Raw genomic sequence first — 14,512 nt, 5'->3', positions numbered from 1 at the left:
AGAAAGAGAGCGAGGACAAAGAAAACATTACACTGTAAAAAATGTCTGTAGATTTTACGGTGAAAAAATGCTAAACCATGACAGTAAAAGACCGTAAAATGATAAATGTGTTAATTCAGTTTCAGTAACAATGAAACACCGTAATATATATCAGCCAAAATAGTGTTTTTTTTACATTTTTTTTTAATACATTACTCCACTGTAAAATACTCTGGCACTGTGTTTGTAACAAAAATATACTGTAATATAAATAAAGCTCTGGCAAACAGCAGCCATTTTTTTACCGTAAAAACAACAGTTTGTTTTTTACAGTGTAGAAAGATGAAGGGTGGGAGAGCAACATATTCTCTTCTCTGTCTTTATCTCTTTCTCTCTCACCGCTGATTCTTCCCTTGCTTTTAATTCTGTCATGTTGCTATATATAGCCATTGTGGAAGAAGGAAGAGGAGATTCATTATTGAATGGTTTATGGCAGAGTGTTCATTTTCTTAATTTTGTGTGCGTGTGTGTGCAGAGGTGTGTGAATATTTCACACACACATATAGAGCGCTGCAGTGATGACATATTTTTTATAGGCCAACCCCAAAGTTAGTATCACCCTTGTTCCCTCAACAAAAAATTAATTTCCATTAGATTTTTGGTTCATGCAGGAAATAAGCTGTGTGGCAAATAAAAGATTATGATTTCTGGAAGATAACCAATAATTTGTTCAAAAAACCCATCGACTTTGAATTGAGGGGACCGGGAGAGCAAAAATGCTAACTCATTTCCACGTTTTAGGACTCATTCCTGCAGCACTCTATAGACACACAGGCACACACACACACACACACACACGCTGCCATAAATATACAGGGAGCAAATCATGTGGCACCTTGGAACGTAATGCAGGGACAAAATGTGATGAAAACGATCATTATACACACACACACACACACACACACACACTCACACACATTGAACAGTAATCCCTCGTGAGGGGAAATTGTAATACACAACATACACACACATTTGTCCCTTTGTCCCTGTGTTTCTATATCAGTCTCTCTCCTTCTTTCTCCCCGTCTCTTTGCTCCTCTCTTTTGCTCCTCTCTTTTGCTCTCTCCTTCTCTCTCTCTCTCTCTCTCTCTCTCTCTCTCTCCCTTTTTCAGTCAACTACACCCTCCCCTCTGACAACCCGACACATACACGTGCATATACATATATACATGTACACACAGTCACATTTATACACACATATTGCTGAGGGGCAGGGAGGCTAATTGAGTGGTGCCCTGGGTGTTCGAGTAATGTGTGCATGTGAGTAAAGAGCGGTCAAACAGACAGTTACACACACACACACACACACACATATATATTGTGGGTTTGGAACAGGCTAGAGACGTTTTTCAGTTCCCCTTGATCATGACGGGAGGAAACAGACATACACATGCACACACACATACACACACACATACACACACACACACACACACACACACACACACACACACACACAAGACATGTTTCACACATGCACACATATGATGTATGTTTCCATAAATAGTCTCTGCTTCCTTTCTGCCTCTTTGCCGTTCAATTTTTCCCCTCCTCCCCACTATCATGGGAATGGCTGCTCCCAAAGGAAGCATGCAAGTAGGAAAAAGGTGAAGAAGAGGAGAAAGAATAGAATAGAATAGAATAGAATAGAATAGAATAGAATGAAATACAATAGGATAATAAGAAAAAGTCCAGTCATAATGTATATTCCCACTTTATATGCTGTAGATGTCTATGATACGGCACCAAATAATAATGTTAAATATGCAAGTCAAACTCCTCTTTTTTTGTTTCCATGTTCTTGTATTTCTTTCCTTTCCTCCACTTTTCTTCCTCTGTACTTTCCTTCCTCTCCCTCTCTCTCTTGCTTACTCATTTATCTCCTTCACACATTTGCTTTCACTTTCTCTCTCTTGGTCACTCTCTCTCCACTCGTTCTCCTTTAAATGTAACTATTCATCTTGTGACCTTAACGAGACAAGGGGATTGATTTAAGAAGACAACACTGTGTGTGTGTGTGTGTGTGTGTGTGTGTGTGTGTGTGTGTGTGTGTGTGTTAGAGAGAGAGACAGAGATTGTGACAAACACAATTAGATGTACAATAACACACTCCCTCTTTCATTTGACTTGCCTCTCTCTCCTTCTCTGAACTCGCCCTCAGACGTTATGTACATAGAGCCAAACGGTGATGTCACAATAAATCTCACTCAGTGTCCAGGCATGCTGTTACACACCAACACTTTAATATAGCCTGTGTCTGCTTGTGTGTTAGTGTTTGTTTGTTTTGTTTGTCTGTGTGGGTGGTGTGTTACCAGAACATACACTTAGCATATTTAACTGACTCATAATGATGGCTGGTGTGTGTGTCTGTGTAAACAGGCTGCAGTAGCAGTGAGAGGCCACATATTGTTCCATTTGAGCAATAGGCCGGCTGTCTTTGTGACTCGCTCATGCATTAAAATTGCATAATTTCACGTGAAATTTTACCTTTAACCTGAGAGTGGTGATTTTATGTTAATTATAAGATACTTTTGTCACTTAACACTCTGGAGTCCATGAAACCACCCGCATATTACTTCTTCATGACGTGAAGACATAAAAATGAAGCAACATTGAGCCTTGACATCAGCTTCCCTCTAAAGTTCTGGCTTGAAACTCCATGCCAGATTTTTTTTAATGATATTCAGCTGATATTATGTCAAATATATTTAGTATAAGAATGTAGAACTAGATATTATCCTCATTGACCTGTTATATGTAATATTTGTAACCTGTGTTCAGATTTGCAACATTTAAAATTATGTGTGTGAAACATATTTTTCAAGATCAGATTTTATGTTTTCCTTTGTTTCTTTTGGGTTCAAAATTTGTATCAAGTAAGTCAAAGTTAAAAACTAATTATCAGGACATATAGGTGAGGTAACGCTGAAAAAACTGATACCAACATGGCATGGTGAAGATTTTTTAACAGATTTTTAACTGACATAATAGCCCAAGATTTCAGAGGGCTAATGTAGAGTGTTAGAGCCTTACTTGTCTTATATATTAGTAAATGAAAGTCAAGAACAGTCCTCAGTGTGGGGGTTGTTTTTTTAAATTAGATATTAATGTGGATATATTTTCAACAATTTGGGGCTTTTTGTGTCCTGCCACCATGGCAGATTTAAGTTGCATCTACTTCCTGTTTTCCATGGCCACATTTTTGTAAATGCAGCAACTAAAGAATAGATGATAGAAACTCTCCATGGAGTAAATATGCTGATTAGATTTTTGTGGTACTTTGCTGCACACATTTGCATATCAATTAGGTAATTGTTTCTTTTTTTTTGCACTATACCTTGATTGTTTGCTTTATTCTTCCTGTAAGTTGCTTTGGATAAAAGCGTCTGCTAAATTACTAAATGTAAATGTAAATGTTTTTTTAAACTAAAGAAAGTCCTTGTAAGGTTTACAAAACTGCTATTGAAGCAGACCAAGTGTTTATTTTTTACAGTACAAGACAAAAAAAAATAGTTGTGTATGCAACTTAAAGTTTTGGGCCATCTGGCTAATTTGCACGCTCACAGAAGTACAGACATACTAATTTAAGAGACAATAATCAAACAAGCCGTTATCTCTCAAAAGATCATAATCCATTTATTTATGCTACATAGTAGTAAATAATCTATATAGCAGCTCTTCCTTTTCAAGCATAGATAGATGCCTTTTGAAATGTACTGAATGTGAGATTGTTGACAATAGTGACTCATGGGCATGATAAATTAAAGCCCTGATTGCCAGCAGGCAGTTTTCAAGCAAGCAATATTAATGCAAATGCAAACACATGTTTGAAGACAGGTACAGTGACCTAATAATATTTACTTATGACTAATATATTGTAAAGCAGATGCACATTATGCCATAACTATGCTCAAAACTGTATTTTTTAAATGGGATAGAAACTTTTTGGATGTATGTCTCAGTGTGTCTGAAGTGTTTGTTCCTTGACTGACCTTCCTTACTCCATTTGAGTGGATGATTCTCGCCACCATCATTGCCAACTGCATCGTCTTGGCTCTGGAACAACATTTGCCTGATGGGGACAAGACGCCACTCTCTGAGCGCCTGGTAAGTCAAACAAGCATGATACAGTATGTCAGCCATGATTAAATCCAGGTAACACAGGTTTGTGTTGGTTTTATTTTAGTGGAGATGCATGCAGCTACTGAGTAAAAAGGAAATAGTCAAATGTTATGTTCAATTCAAAACATTTATGAAGTTAGAAAAGACTAATTCTTCTACATAACTACACTGAAGTTGACATATTTATGAAAATGCTTCTTCTGAACACAAACTCATCCAGCGCTTTCTGTTTTTTCCATCCCTCTTGCTTTCCTGTGTCTCTCCTCAGGATGATACAGAGCCGTACTTCATAGGGATCTTCTGTTTTGAGTCTGGAATAAAGATTCTGGCGCTTGGTTTCGCCTTCCACAAGAACTCCTACCTGAGAAATGGATGGAACGTCATGGACTTTGTGGTGGTGCTCACAGGGTGAGTGGCAAGCAAATAGACACGAGCCGAGCACAAACACACACAACTTTTCAGACCCCCTTAGCGACTTTTTTCAAGAAAGCGACTGGAGACAAATCCAGCAGCTCGTTAGCGGCTCGTTAAGAAGGGTAAGAAGGAGTGGGCTTGTTAAGAAGAGCCGCCGTTAGCGGCAGTTAGCGATGGTTAGCTACAGTTAGCTCTGTAGCAATACAGTTTGTATGTGCTGCTGCTACAGGAGGTGTTCACTTAGCGATCTCTGTTTGTTTACAACAAGCACCAGACACTCTGTGCACAGTTAGCCATGTCGTTAATTCACAATCACTTTGTTTATGATCAGGGAGACTCTGTGCATAATTAGCCATGCTGCTTTCAGCTGCTGACGTTGTGCACAGTTAGACATGGTGAAAACCATATGTCACCTCCAGAGTCTCTAAATTCCTTTGGGGGCTAACTTGTAGTGGAGACACGCAGAGTGAGCGGACTTTTCAGAGGGTGTGGCCTGAGACTTTCCCGGTGGACACTTTCCCCCCCTAGTGGAAACACGGATTATGCCAGAGCTTATATTAGAAGAACTGTAAGGCCAAATAATATGTATGAGGCTTCATTAGAAAGGCAACATCTTTTGGTTTCTGCAGTTGTGCTTGTTTTGCATGGAGCTTAATAGGAACGGAAACATCAGTTAAAATAAACAAGGTCCAACCCTACCGGTGGTGGAATGTAACTAAGTACTTTTACTCAAGTACTGTGCTTAGGTAAAAATTTGAGTTGTATATAACTTCATACTTCTTCTCCACTGCATTTTAGCGGCAAATGGTGTACTTTTTACTCCACTACATTAAACAGCCAGCTGTAGTTACTTTTCAGGTCAAGATTTAAAATGAAAAAATATGCTAAATTTAAAATGATGGCACATGTTTATAGATTAAACCGCATGCAATTATATTAAGTAGTTAATATGAGCCCTACCTTGACAACATTAAAATGCTGCTTACATAAATTAATCAAAAATAATAATACAATAATATATTTGGAATACATACGTAACAATCTGAGTGGGTCCATTCTGCATAACGAGTACTTTTACTTGTGATATTTTAAGTACATTTTGATGCTGATACTTTTGTACTTTTACTTCAGTAAGTTTTGAATTCAGGACTTTTACTGTAGTGGAGTCATGCTGCAGTGTGGTATTAGTACTTTTACTGAAGTAAGGGGTCTGATTACGTTTTCCATCACTGAACCCTTACTCTACCTGCTGGCGGGCAGGTGGGTTTTAAGAGATTTTCATTACAACCAAATGTCACAACTTTTTTGGAATCAGGGTTGTACATGCTGAGTATGTACCTGCGTGAACACTCAAGACACACACACACACACACACACACACACACACACACACACACACACACACACAAGGTCATAATAGCTTTTCTAATTTCTTATTCAACTAAGACTGAAAATGAAGCAGTTTGTCATGTGTCTTCAGTGTGTGTTTGTACATGTACTTGTATGTGTGTGTCTTCTCCTTGCTCCTTTGCCCTAATGAATGGCCCCATTCTGGGCAAAGCAGCAGTCAGATCACAGAGCAGAGCTGCAGGCAGCCAGCAGCCTGGGTAGTGAACAAATGTCACCACAATATACACAGAGACAGAGGGGGTAGGGCGGCACAGAGGGAAGCGGTGCTGAATAGAAGGTTTGAAGAGAGGATGTAGAAAAACCTCACAGGTGCAGGAGCTAAATAAAGACAGAGAAGCAATGGGAATGAATGGAAAGAGACAAATTAAGAGTGCAGGAAGTGAAGGGCATCAAGCAAGGGAGGCAACAGACCACCTCACCTCACCTCCAAAAAAAAGCAAGGGTTTGCAGTGCAATAACACCAACATCAAATAGGACTCCAATCGAAAGTTAAACACCTTTAACAGCAAAACTGGGACCATGCAATAAACACTGAAATGTGTTTAGCTTCCTTTGTAAAGAGAGGAAAGGGCTAAACAGTTTTTCAGTGAGTAAAGTTATATATAGGACCACCATAATATTTAATACGAACACTCAATGACAAGGTGAAAGCAAGGGTAATGGGAAGAAACGGGATGCAGCCAGAGTAATATGATAGAAAGGTGGCAATGAGGGTGAGTTAAGACAAATGATAGGATAAGAATGATGGAGTTGCAAATTAGGGCTGCACAATTAATCGAATTTTAATAAAAATTTTAAATTTTAATCGATTTTGGCCACCCCGATTAAAATAACCTGATCGTCGGCCATATTTCCATTTTAAAATGTGGCTCTCCTGCATATCTAATCAAACACTTTCTACACCAGTAGTCCACCAACCACCAGGGGGCGAACGCATAGTTAAGGTTTCATGTAGTTGCCTAAATAAATAACGAGCCAGTGCTAAGCAGGATGTGACGTAGTACTGGATGCCACAACAACACGCGTCATTTGTAAAAGCCGGCAAAGCAGTGTTTCCAACTTAGCAACTTTGTTGCTATATTAAGTGACTTTTCAGACCCCTTTAGCGACTGTTTTTCAAGAAAGCGACTGCCAACAAATCCAGCGACTTTTTCTGGTGTTATTGGAGACTTTTGGAGGCTCGTTAAGAAGAGTAAGAACAAGACGAAGCAGCACAGTCCTCCTGCAGCAGTCTCTCCCAGCTGCAGAGCCGGAAGGGATGTTAACCCCTTATCGTCCAGTCGGCAAATTGCTAATAGGCTAACAGTTCCTATTGTTTGTTTAAAAGTAGTGCAATAAAAATACAGATGTTTTCCCTAACATGATGAATAATCGTGATTAATAGTGATTATCATTTTGGCCATAATCGTGCAGCCCTAATGCAAATGCTTATTAGATCAGAAAAGGACAGGAGTAAACAGATAATCAGTAGGATTGACAGAAATGTTGCAATGATGTCTCAGCCAGATACTTCTATTTTCCCAATTAACCCATCCATCCATCCATCCATCCATCCATATGACACATAACATCCCTTCTTTTAACATACTATCTTCCTTATGTAAGTATTGCAGGCTGTGTGACGATATGCTTAAAACTGTCACATGCTGGTGCATGGGTGCAGTTTTTGTTAAATGATTAATGCAATTTACATGGCTGCGGTTGCATAAGTGATCAGTCAGTGAAAAGAGGAAGATCTGTATTAAATGCCTATGAATATATTATTGTTAGTGTAAGAATGCTTTCAGTTAACAAAACCACAAAAGGAATGGGTTAAGAATTGTTTTTTGATGCCAGTTTCTGATTTTAACTGCATGGTTTTCTTTTCTTTCTTTTTTTTTTTTTTTTTTTTTTACAATTAATGTAGTTAAACAGTGTTACTACAGGCTAGTGCTATGTCTAATGAAATGGTTGTGTGGGAGTGTTGGCACACATTATAATGTTGAGGTCATTGCATGTTTGTGTGCATGCATGTGGTAATTTGGAGAGCTTAATGGGTTATGTAAACCTTGTGCATTTTGCTGACAAAGCACCAGGATAACTGGTGATTACCCCCCTCTACTCTCTCTCTCTCTCTCTCTCTCTCTCTCTCTCTCTCTCTCTCTCTCTCTCTCTCTCACACACACACACACACACACACACACTCACGGACTCACAGACACACAAACACACACACACACACACACACACACACACACAGTGAGTGAGTGAGCATTCAGTCTGGCAGTATGTCCTTATGCTTTAATAAGAGCAATCAGGAAGCCAAGCTCATCTCAGCGTGGCACAACAGAGTGACTGTAAAAGAGAAGAGGAGTGAGAAGATGAGTGTCAGAGAGACAGCAGGAAGTAGCAAGATGTAGAGAGGAGGAAGGAGAACAGAAGGAAGGAAGACAGCCCCCCCAAACCCCACCCCTCCGTGTTTTATAATAAAAAATCTTATATTTTGACAGTGAAAGTCACAGGCATGACACAGCAGTTAAGTAATCAGAGTTTGAAGAGTTAATTTCTATTTTAAGCATTCAACATGCTTATTTCTAGATTTAACAATCTTAATTTAAGAAATCTTGTCAAGTGAAATTCTCTGTCTATGCAGCAGTGTTTTTATCTTGTTTTTAGACACACCTTTTTTGCAGTTAATGTCCAGATGAGAGGAAAGTCTATATCTGCAATAATAACCCATCATCTCAGAATTATAACTTCCTGATTTAGGTTTTCAGACGTGGGCATCGTTGTGTGGGTTGAAAGTATTTGGACTCTTTCTTGAGGCTGCATGCCAATATTTTCACAGTGTCCTTGCTATACACTACAATCAGCATCAGCATCAATAGATCTGTTGGATCTGCTGGCCTCAGGGTGATCACGGCTCCACCAGACTGATTCCTGCATTCAACATAAAATGGATAGTGTTATCAATATGATTGCACCAAAAATGGTTTGTCAGAATGTCTGGTGCAAGGAATGTGGCTAAAATGTGATGTATTGTGGATGTATGGTACAAGAAGCGACAATTCAGTCTGGGCACACCATGAAAAGTCAATGGGAGTAGGAATGACACTATGGCCTAGTCCAAAAGTACACAGTTTTTTTTCCCCCTCCTTTGTTTTAAAAAAAATCCACTCAAGTGCTGTCAAATGTATGCCAAACCAACAGGCGACGATAAAACCCTAAACCTAAAGCTATGTTTTCAAAAGAAGATGATGACCCATTAAAAGCCTGAAAAAAAAAGCTATTGCAGGAAGGCTAACTGCATGGCTACAATGGCGTATTTATCACTCCATAGAGAATTCTGATGCCTCTGTGCCTTAATATAGTAATCAACTATACATTTGTTTGTAAAAAATAAATCATGTTAGCAAGATTAGAACCAACACTAGTTTTGCCATGTCTGCAATTGCACGAAAGGAGACAACAGTGAAACAGTGCCCAGTGAAAATTAAGTTACTGAACATCTTCACCCTAAAATTAGTTTTTACAAGAGCTCCGTTTTCAGCGTTGATGAAAAGCCAAAACCTATAGAAAGAGGTACATGTTAAAAATACCTGCAAACATGTGGACTAGTGGCCAATGTCTGAATTGGTTAACGTATAGCCTGGCTAACACCAGACTAATCACAAATGAGAAATAGTCTGGAGACCAAATGTCTGTACAATACCGCAATGACCCGGGTCTCGCTTAACCCCATTAGCTTAGCCACTAACGGGGCTAGTTGGTAGATTAGGCTTTTGCCAAATCCTGTTTCTCAGCAAGGCTAAAACATCCTTTTTGGTGGTGATAAAGGAGTGTAAAGCCAAACGTTGTTCTTCTTTAAAAAAAAACTTTGGCCCTAAACTATCTAGAACAATGTCTACAGCTAGATCCAAAGAGAGCTTGGCGTCCGCCGCAGCCATGTTGGATCTGTAAGAAAACTACAAGTTAATTTTTTTTTACAATTTAAGAAGTTCACATTGACAGCTGTGTTGTTACTATATTTCAATAAAGCAGGAAGCTGCAGCAAGATGTACAGACAGACAGAGAATATGTACTGTACATTCTCATAATATTATGTACACTGACTGAAGTCAGTACATTTTACACTCACACATCACACTCATTCTTTGTTTTGCTCTCTATGAATGGGGGTTGTGTTTTTTTTAGCAGTGCGGCTCTTTGAAGATGAAAGGCTACTTGGCCTTTCTACCCACCCCTGGATAAAACCTTTGATAGCACAGTGACCAATGCACACACACACACACACACACACACACACACACACACACACACACACACACACACATTTCCACTTCAAACATTCCTTTCCATTTCCTACTCAATCCTTGTGCAGTTGCTTCCGCGACACATACAGAGACAAACACAAATGGCACTTAACATGTCTGAATAAATTAGCTATCCACTCCAGACCCTTGCTGGATATCAGCAGATTTGTGTGCACCCTTGTTTCTGTGCCTGTGTGTGTGTGTGTGTGTGTGTGTGTGTGTGTGTGTTGACCTATGTCTTGTAGTAAATTGCCTGAGTGATTTGGCTCTGGGAATAAGCTAGTTGTTTTTATGCCCATTATTGATTATTAGTCCAATTACCCTTAGTTTACAGCCAGTCTTGCCTTGCATCCTCCACTCCGTTCCTCCTTCTTGCACCCTCGTTTAGCTTTTGATTAGATACGACTGGTACAGGGAAGTGAGGGAAGGAAGCAAGGAAGGTCTTATTAGTGACCTTGTCAGCTGAAGTTGAAAGTTGCTAAATCTATGTTCATATGGGAAGAATAACATTTAGAATAATGGCTGATCTTTAGCTTAAAAAATAGCCTCTGTAAATCTCCTTTGTTATTTTTGAAGGATTATGAAATCATGTTCTCTGAGAGTCTCCCAGTTTTGAGGTTATTGTGAAAAATGATTGCAACTCAGAGCAACTGTCATTTAGATAAATACTGTAAAGGACAGAAGGCACTGCCATCAGTTCTGCCATTGTTTAGAGTTGTACTGACATTTTATTCACCTTCCAGTTTCTTTGATGCTACACAATGATAAATGTAACATCATCAGAAGAAAAAATAGCATATTAACACCTTTTCTTGCAGATATAGGGTGTAACGTTGTTATGAGAAAGCATTTCTAGTTATGCAGATATATGAAATAGATGAATCATGGTAATACAGGAAATGAGGGAGACAAGAGAAGTGAGTTTGGAGAAGAGATGAAGGGATTTGGTCAGTGATGTGGACAGAGATAATTAGCCACATTTAGCTGAAGTCAGCAGGAAAGCAAGAGAGAGCGGGCTAAAAAGATTGTGTTTGTATAATGTGTTGGTGTCCCATGAGAACGGGCCGGTGGAGAGATTGTGTAATAGCAATATTGCTTAATGTGATTCTCCTGAATCATTTGTGTTCCTCTGCATACAGTGCAGGTGTGTTTACCTGTGTGTGTATTATTGTGTAAGATGTACTGTAGGCAGCATCTCTGTCCCTGCCAAGGAAAAAAATACTTCTCCTTTGGTTATTCCAAATGACCTACTTTCTAGTGTGCATATGTGAATAAAATTATTCTCACTCAGTATGTTTGATCTCCAACCAGTGCCTTTTTGTTGTGCAGATGTGTGTCTGTGTGCACTTTTTTGTCATACATGTGTCTATTTCTGTATGTGTGTGCACATGTGTGTTTGTCTGTGTGAGTTGTGATACATTTACATTATAGAGAGAAGAGAAAGAGGGAAAAAACAATCAATCAGGCTCCTCCCATGGCCCTGTTACCAAGGTGATACAGAGATTATATCAATGAGCCAAGGTCCCTGTTGCCATGGAAACACTTATGAATGAGAAAGGGCCCAGTAACCGTGGAGACGGTGTGAATGAGGAACTGCCTCATCGGCTTGACACTGTTTGTGACGGCGGATGCTGTTTAGAAACTGAATTCTTCAGTGTTGCCATCAGCATCATCGTCAATGTTATCATCATCATTATCATCATTATCATCATCATCATCATCATCATCATCATCATCATCATCATCATCATCATCATCGTTATCAGCATTTTTACTGTAATCATGGCTGCATCACAGAGATACATCACATTACATATTGTATATAATTCTTTTTTCAATGGTGCAAACATACTCACGACAGACTTTTCCCATGTACCTGTAAATGACAATGTGTGTGTGTGTGTGTGTGTGTGTGTGTGTGTGTGTGTGTGTGTGTGTGTGTGTGTGTGTGTGTGTGTGTTTGTTCAAGTCTGCTGTATTTGCAGTAAGATATGCAGGTTATTCCTTTCAGAAAACTCCAACTATCAGCAGCATCAAAGTGTTCCACCAAAATTGCTTTCTCATACATGCACCTCCATTTAAAGTGTATGCTTTAAGCTTAGACTTGAAGTGCAGAACTGTCTCCCACTGGTTTTTGGACTCCAGTTTTAATGCCTCATATTGTTTTTTTTGCAACCAGGGCGTGTGCTGGAATGATGCTACATCAGCTAACATTTCTGCTAGCTAGCTAGTGGCTAGCTAGCACAGACTCCTTATCAAGATTATTATAGTTAACGAAAACTAATGAAATAACGAAAACTAGAATTGAAAAAACATTTTCGCTAACTGAAACTAAATGTTTTAAAAAACGATAACTAACTGAAACTGTATTGTGTGGTTACAAAATTAACCAAAACGAACTAAAATTATGGTGAAAATGTCCTTCGTTTTCGTCTTTGTCAACTTTATTCATACGTAAACCTTTTTGGTTGATATGAAATCTATTTAATTTATCTGGATTTATGACTTGATAAACTTATTGGGGCTGAGATGGATCAGACAAAGGAAATAAAGGCAACATTTATTGTGACTTTTTTTAATCTGATACCCAAAAAATACCCCATTACAAAAAACTAAAACTAACACTAAAACTAATAAAAACTAATCTAAAACTAAGCATTTTCCAAGAAATAAAAAATAATTAAAACTAGCAAACTCACTCTAAAAATGAAGTAAAACTAACTGAAATTGAAAACAAAAAATCACAACGAAATTAAAACTAAAACTAATGAAAAATCCAAAACTATTATGACCTTGCTCCTTATATTGTCTTTTAGTCCAAACAAACACTAAACAACACTTCACATTTTAAGCGACAGTGTTACAGTTAAGATTGATGAACTAAAAGCACACAAGGAAAGAATAAAAGTTCTTACAAAAACACACAGTGCATGTGCCAAGGTAGATGGTAGAGCGGGCGACAACTGATCGGAAGGCAGGTGGCTAGATCCCTGACCATGGCAGTCTACATGTCGAAGTGTCCTTGGGCAAGATACTGATCCCCAAATTGCTCCCGATGCTGTGTTCATCGGTGCTCTAATGAATTCCTGATGGTGGCAGGTGGCACCATGTAGAGTAGCCTTGGCCGCCAGTGTGTGAATGTGTGTGTGTGAATGGATGAATGAGCACCGTCTGTCGTGTTAAAGTGCTTTGAGTGGTCACTAGAAAAGTGCAGTCCATTTAGTAGAGGTGGGGGGAAAAATCGATAAAGCATTGTATCGTGATATTTTGCGTGGCAATATTATATCGAATTATGGCGGGAAAGTATCGATATTTAGCGATTAGGCTGTCAGGCTGTCAGTATTTTCACCGTATTTTTTCATTTTACAGTTTCATTCTAAAAAAGTGAAGCTTAAAGTTGAGGAAAGTTTGATAAAATGCTGCAGTTGTTGTCATCCATACATGTTTAATAGCAGTTACCGGTAAGTTCATTTTGACTGAATACTTTGTTGTTTGCGGAGAAATAAAAAGACTGAAGTGAAATGAATACACTGAGAATTTTCTCTTCTTTGAAAATATGATATATGGTATTGCAATACTCACCATATCGCAAAATGCTTAAAATCGCAATGATATCGTATCGTGACTCAAGTATCGGGATAAAATTGTATCATGGGGCCTCTGCTGATTCACACCTCTACCATTCAGTAGGTCATAAGGTAGCCCCACCCTAAATATACCCTGCTTTATAGCATTAGCCTCTAGCGGGGACCCCCCTGTTGCAATTTATTTTTAAAATAATGTGTACATTATGATATATCTAAAAATCAAACATACAGCTTCTTAATATATTTTCCTTATTTTGTATTAATAATTAATAATATTTTTTTCTCTCCTGTTACCAACAATCCTCATTATTTCTGTCATAAAACATATTTTTCTCTTTTGTTGGGCCTGTTTATTCATTATATTCAATGGCTTCAGTTTTTAAAGACATATATATTAAAAGACATATTAAAAACATATATCAACATTTCCACGACCCCCGTGGCACCCCCTGGGGGACTTTAATTTACATAATGAACATCATGCTGTATTGGATAACTTGAAACTAGCAATTGAGACCATAAACTCATGAAAAATTGTACTGAGGTAAGAAATCGAGTTAGATGCAGGGTGATTTTCTTTGGCAAGTTTAGCACTTCTGCATTGGCTTCACATTTCGAGCCCAGAGAATGCTGCTCGGTCATAATAAG

The 14,512-nt window shown here is 38.6% G+C and overlaps 1 protein-coding gene across 9 annotated transcripts in view; it reads left to right on the top strand.

The window, feature by feature from the left end:
- Positions 1-14,512, top strand: part of cacna1aa (calcium channel, voltage-dependent, P/Q type, alpha 1A subunit, a) — a 145,943-nt gene that overhangs the window by 30,881 nt on the left and 100,550 nt on the right. For all 9 annotated transcript variants that reach the window (XM_059347446.1, XM_059347449.1, XM_059347451.1 and 6 more), the window contains exons 2-3: positions 4,041-4,146; positions 4,430-4,569. In XM_059347446.1, the coding sequence (XP_059203429.1) occupies positions 4,041-4,146; positions 4,430-4,569 (246 nt within the window). The remainder of the gene's footprint in view (positions 1-4,040; positions 4,147-4,429; positions 4,570-14,512) is intronic.

The sequence above is a fragment of the Centropristis striata genome, chromosome 13 (assembly GCF_030273125.1).
Source record: "Centropristis striata isolate RG_2023a ecotype Rhode Island chromosome 13, C.striata_1.0, whole genome shotgun sequence".
NCBI classification, from domain to species: Eukaryota; Metazoa; Chordata; class Actinopteri; order Perciformes; family Serranidae; genus Centropristis; species Centropristis striata.
Note: the sequence above shows the minus strand (reverse complement) of the source record. Positions and strands in the feature narration are given on the sequence as shown.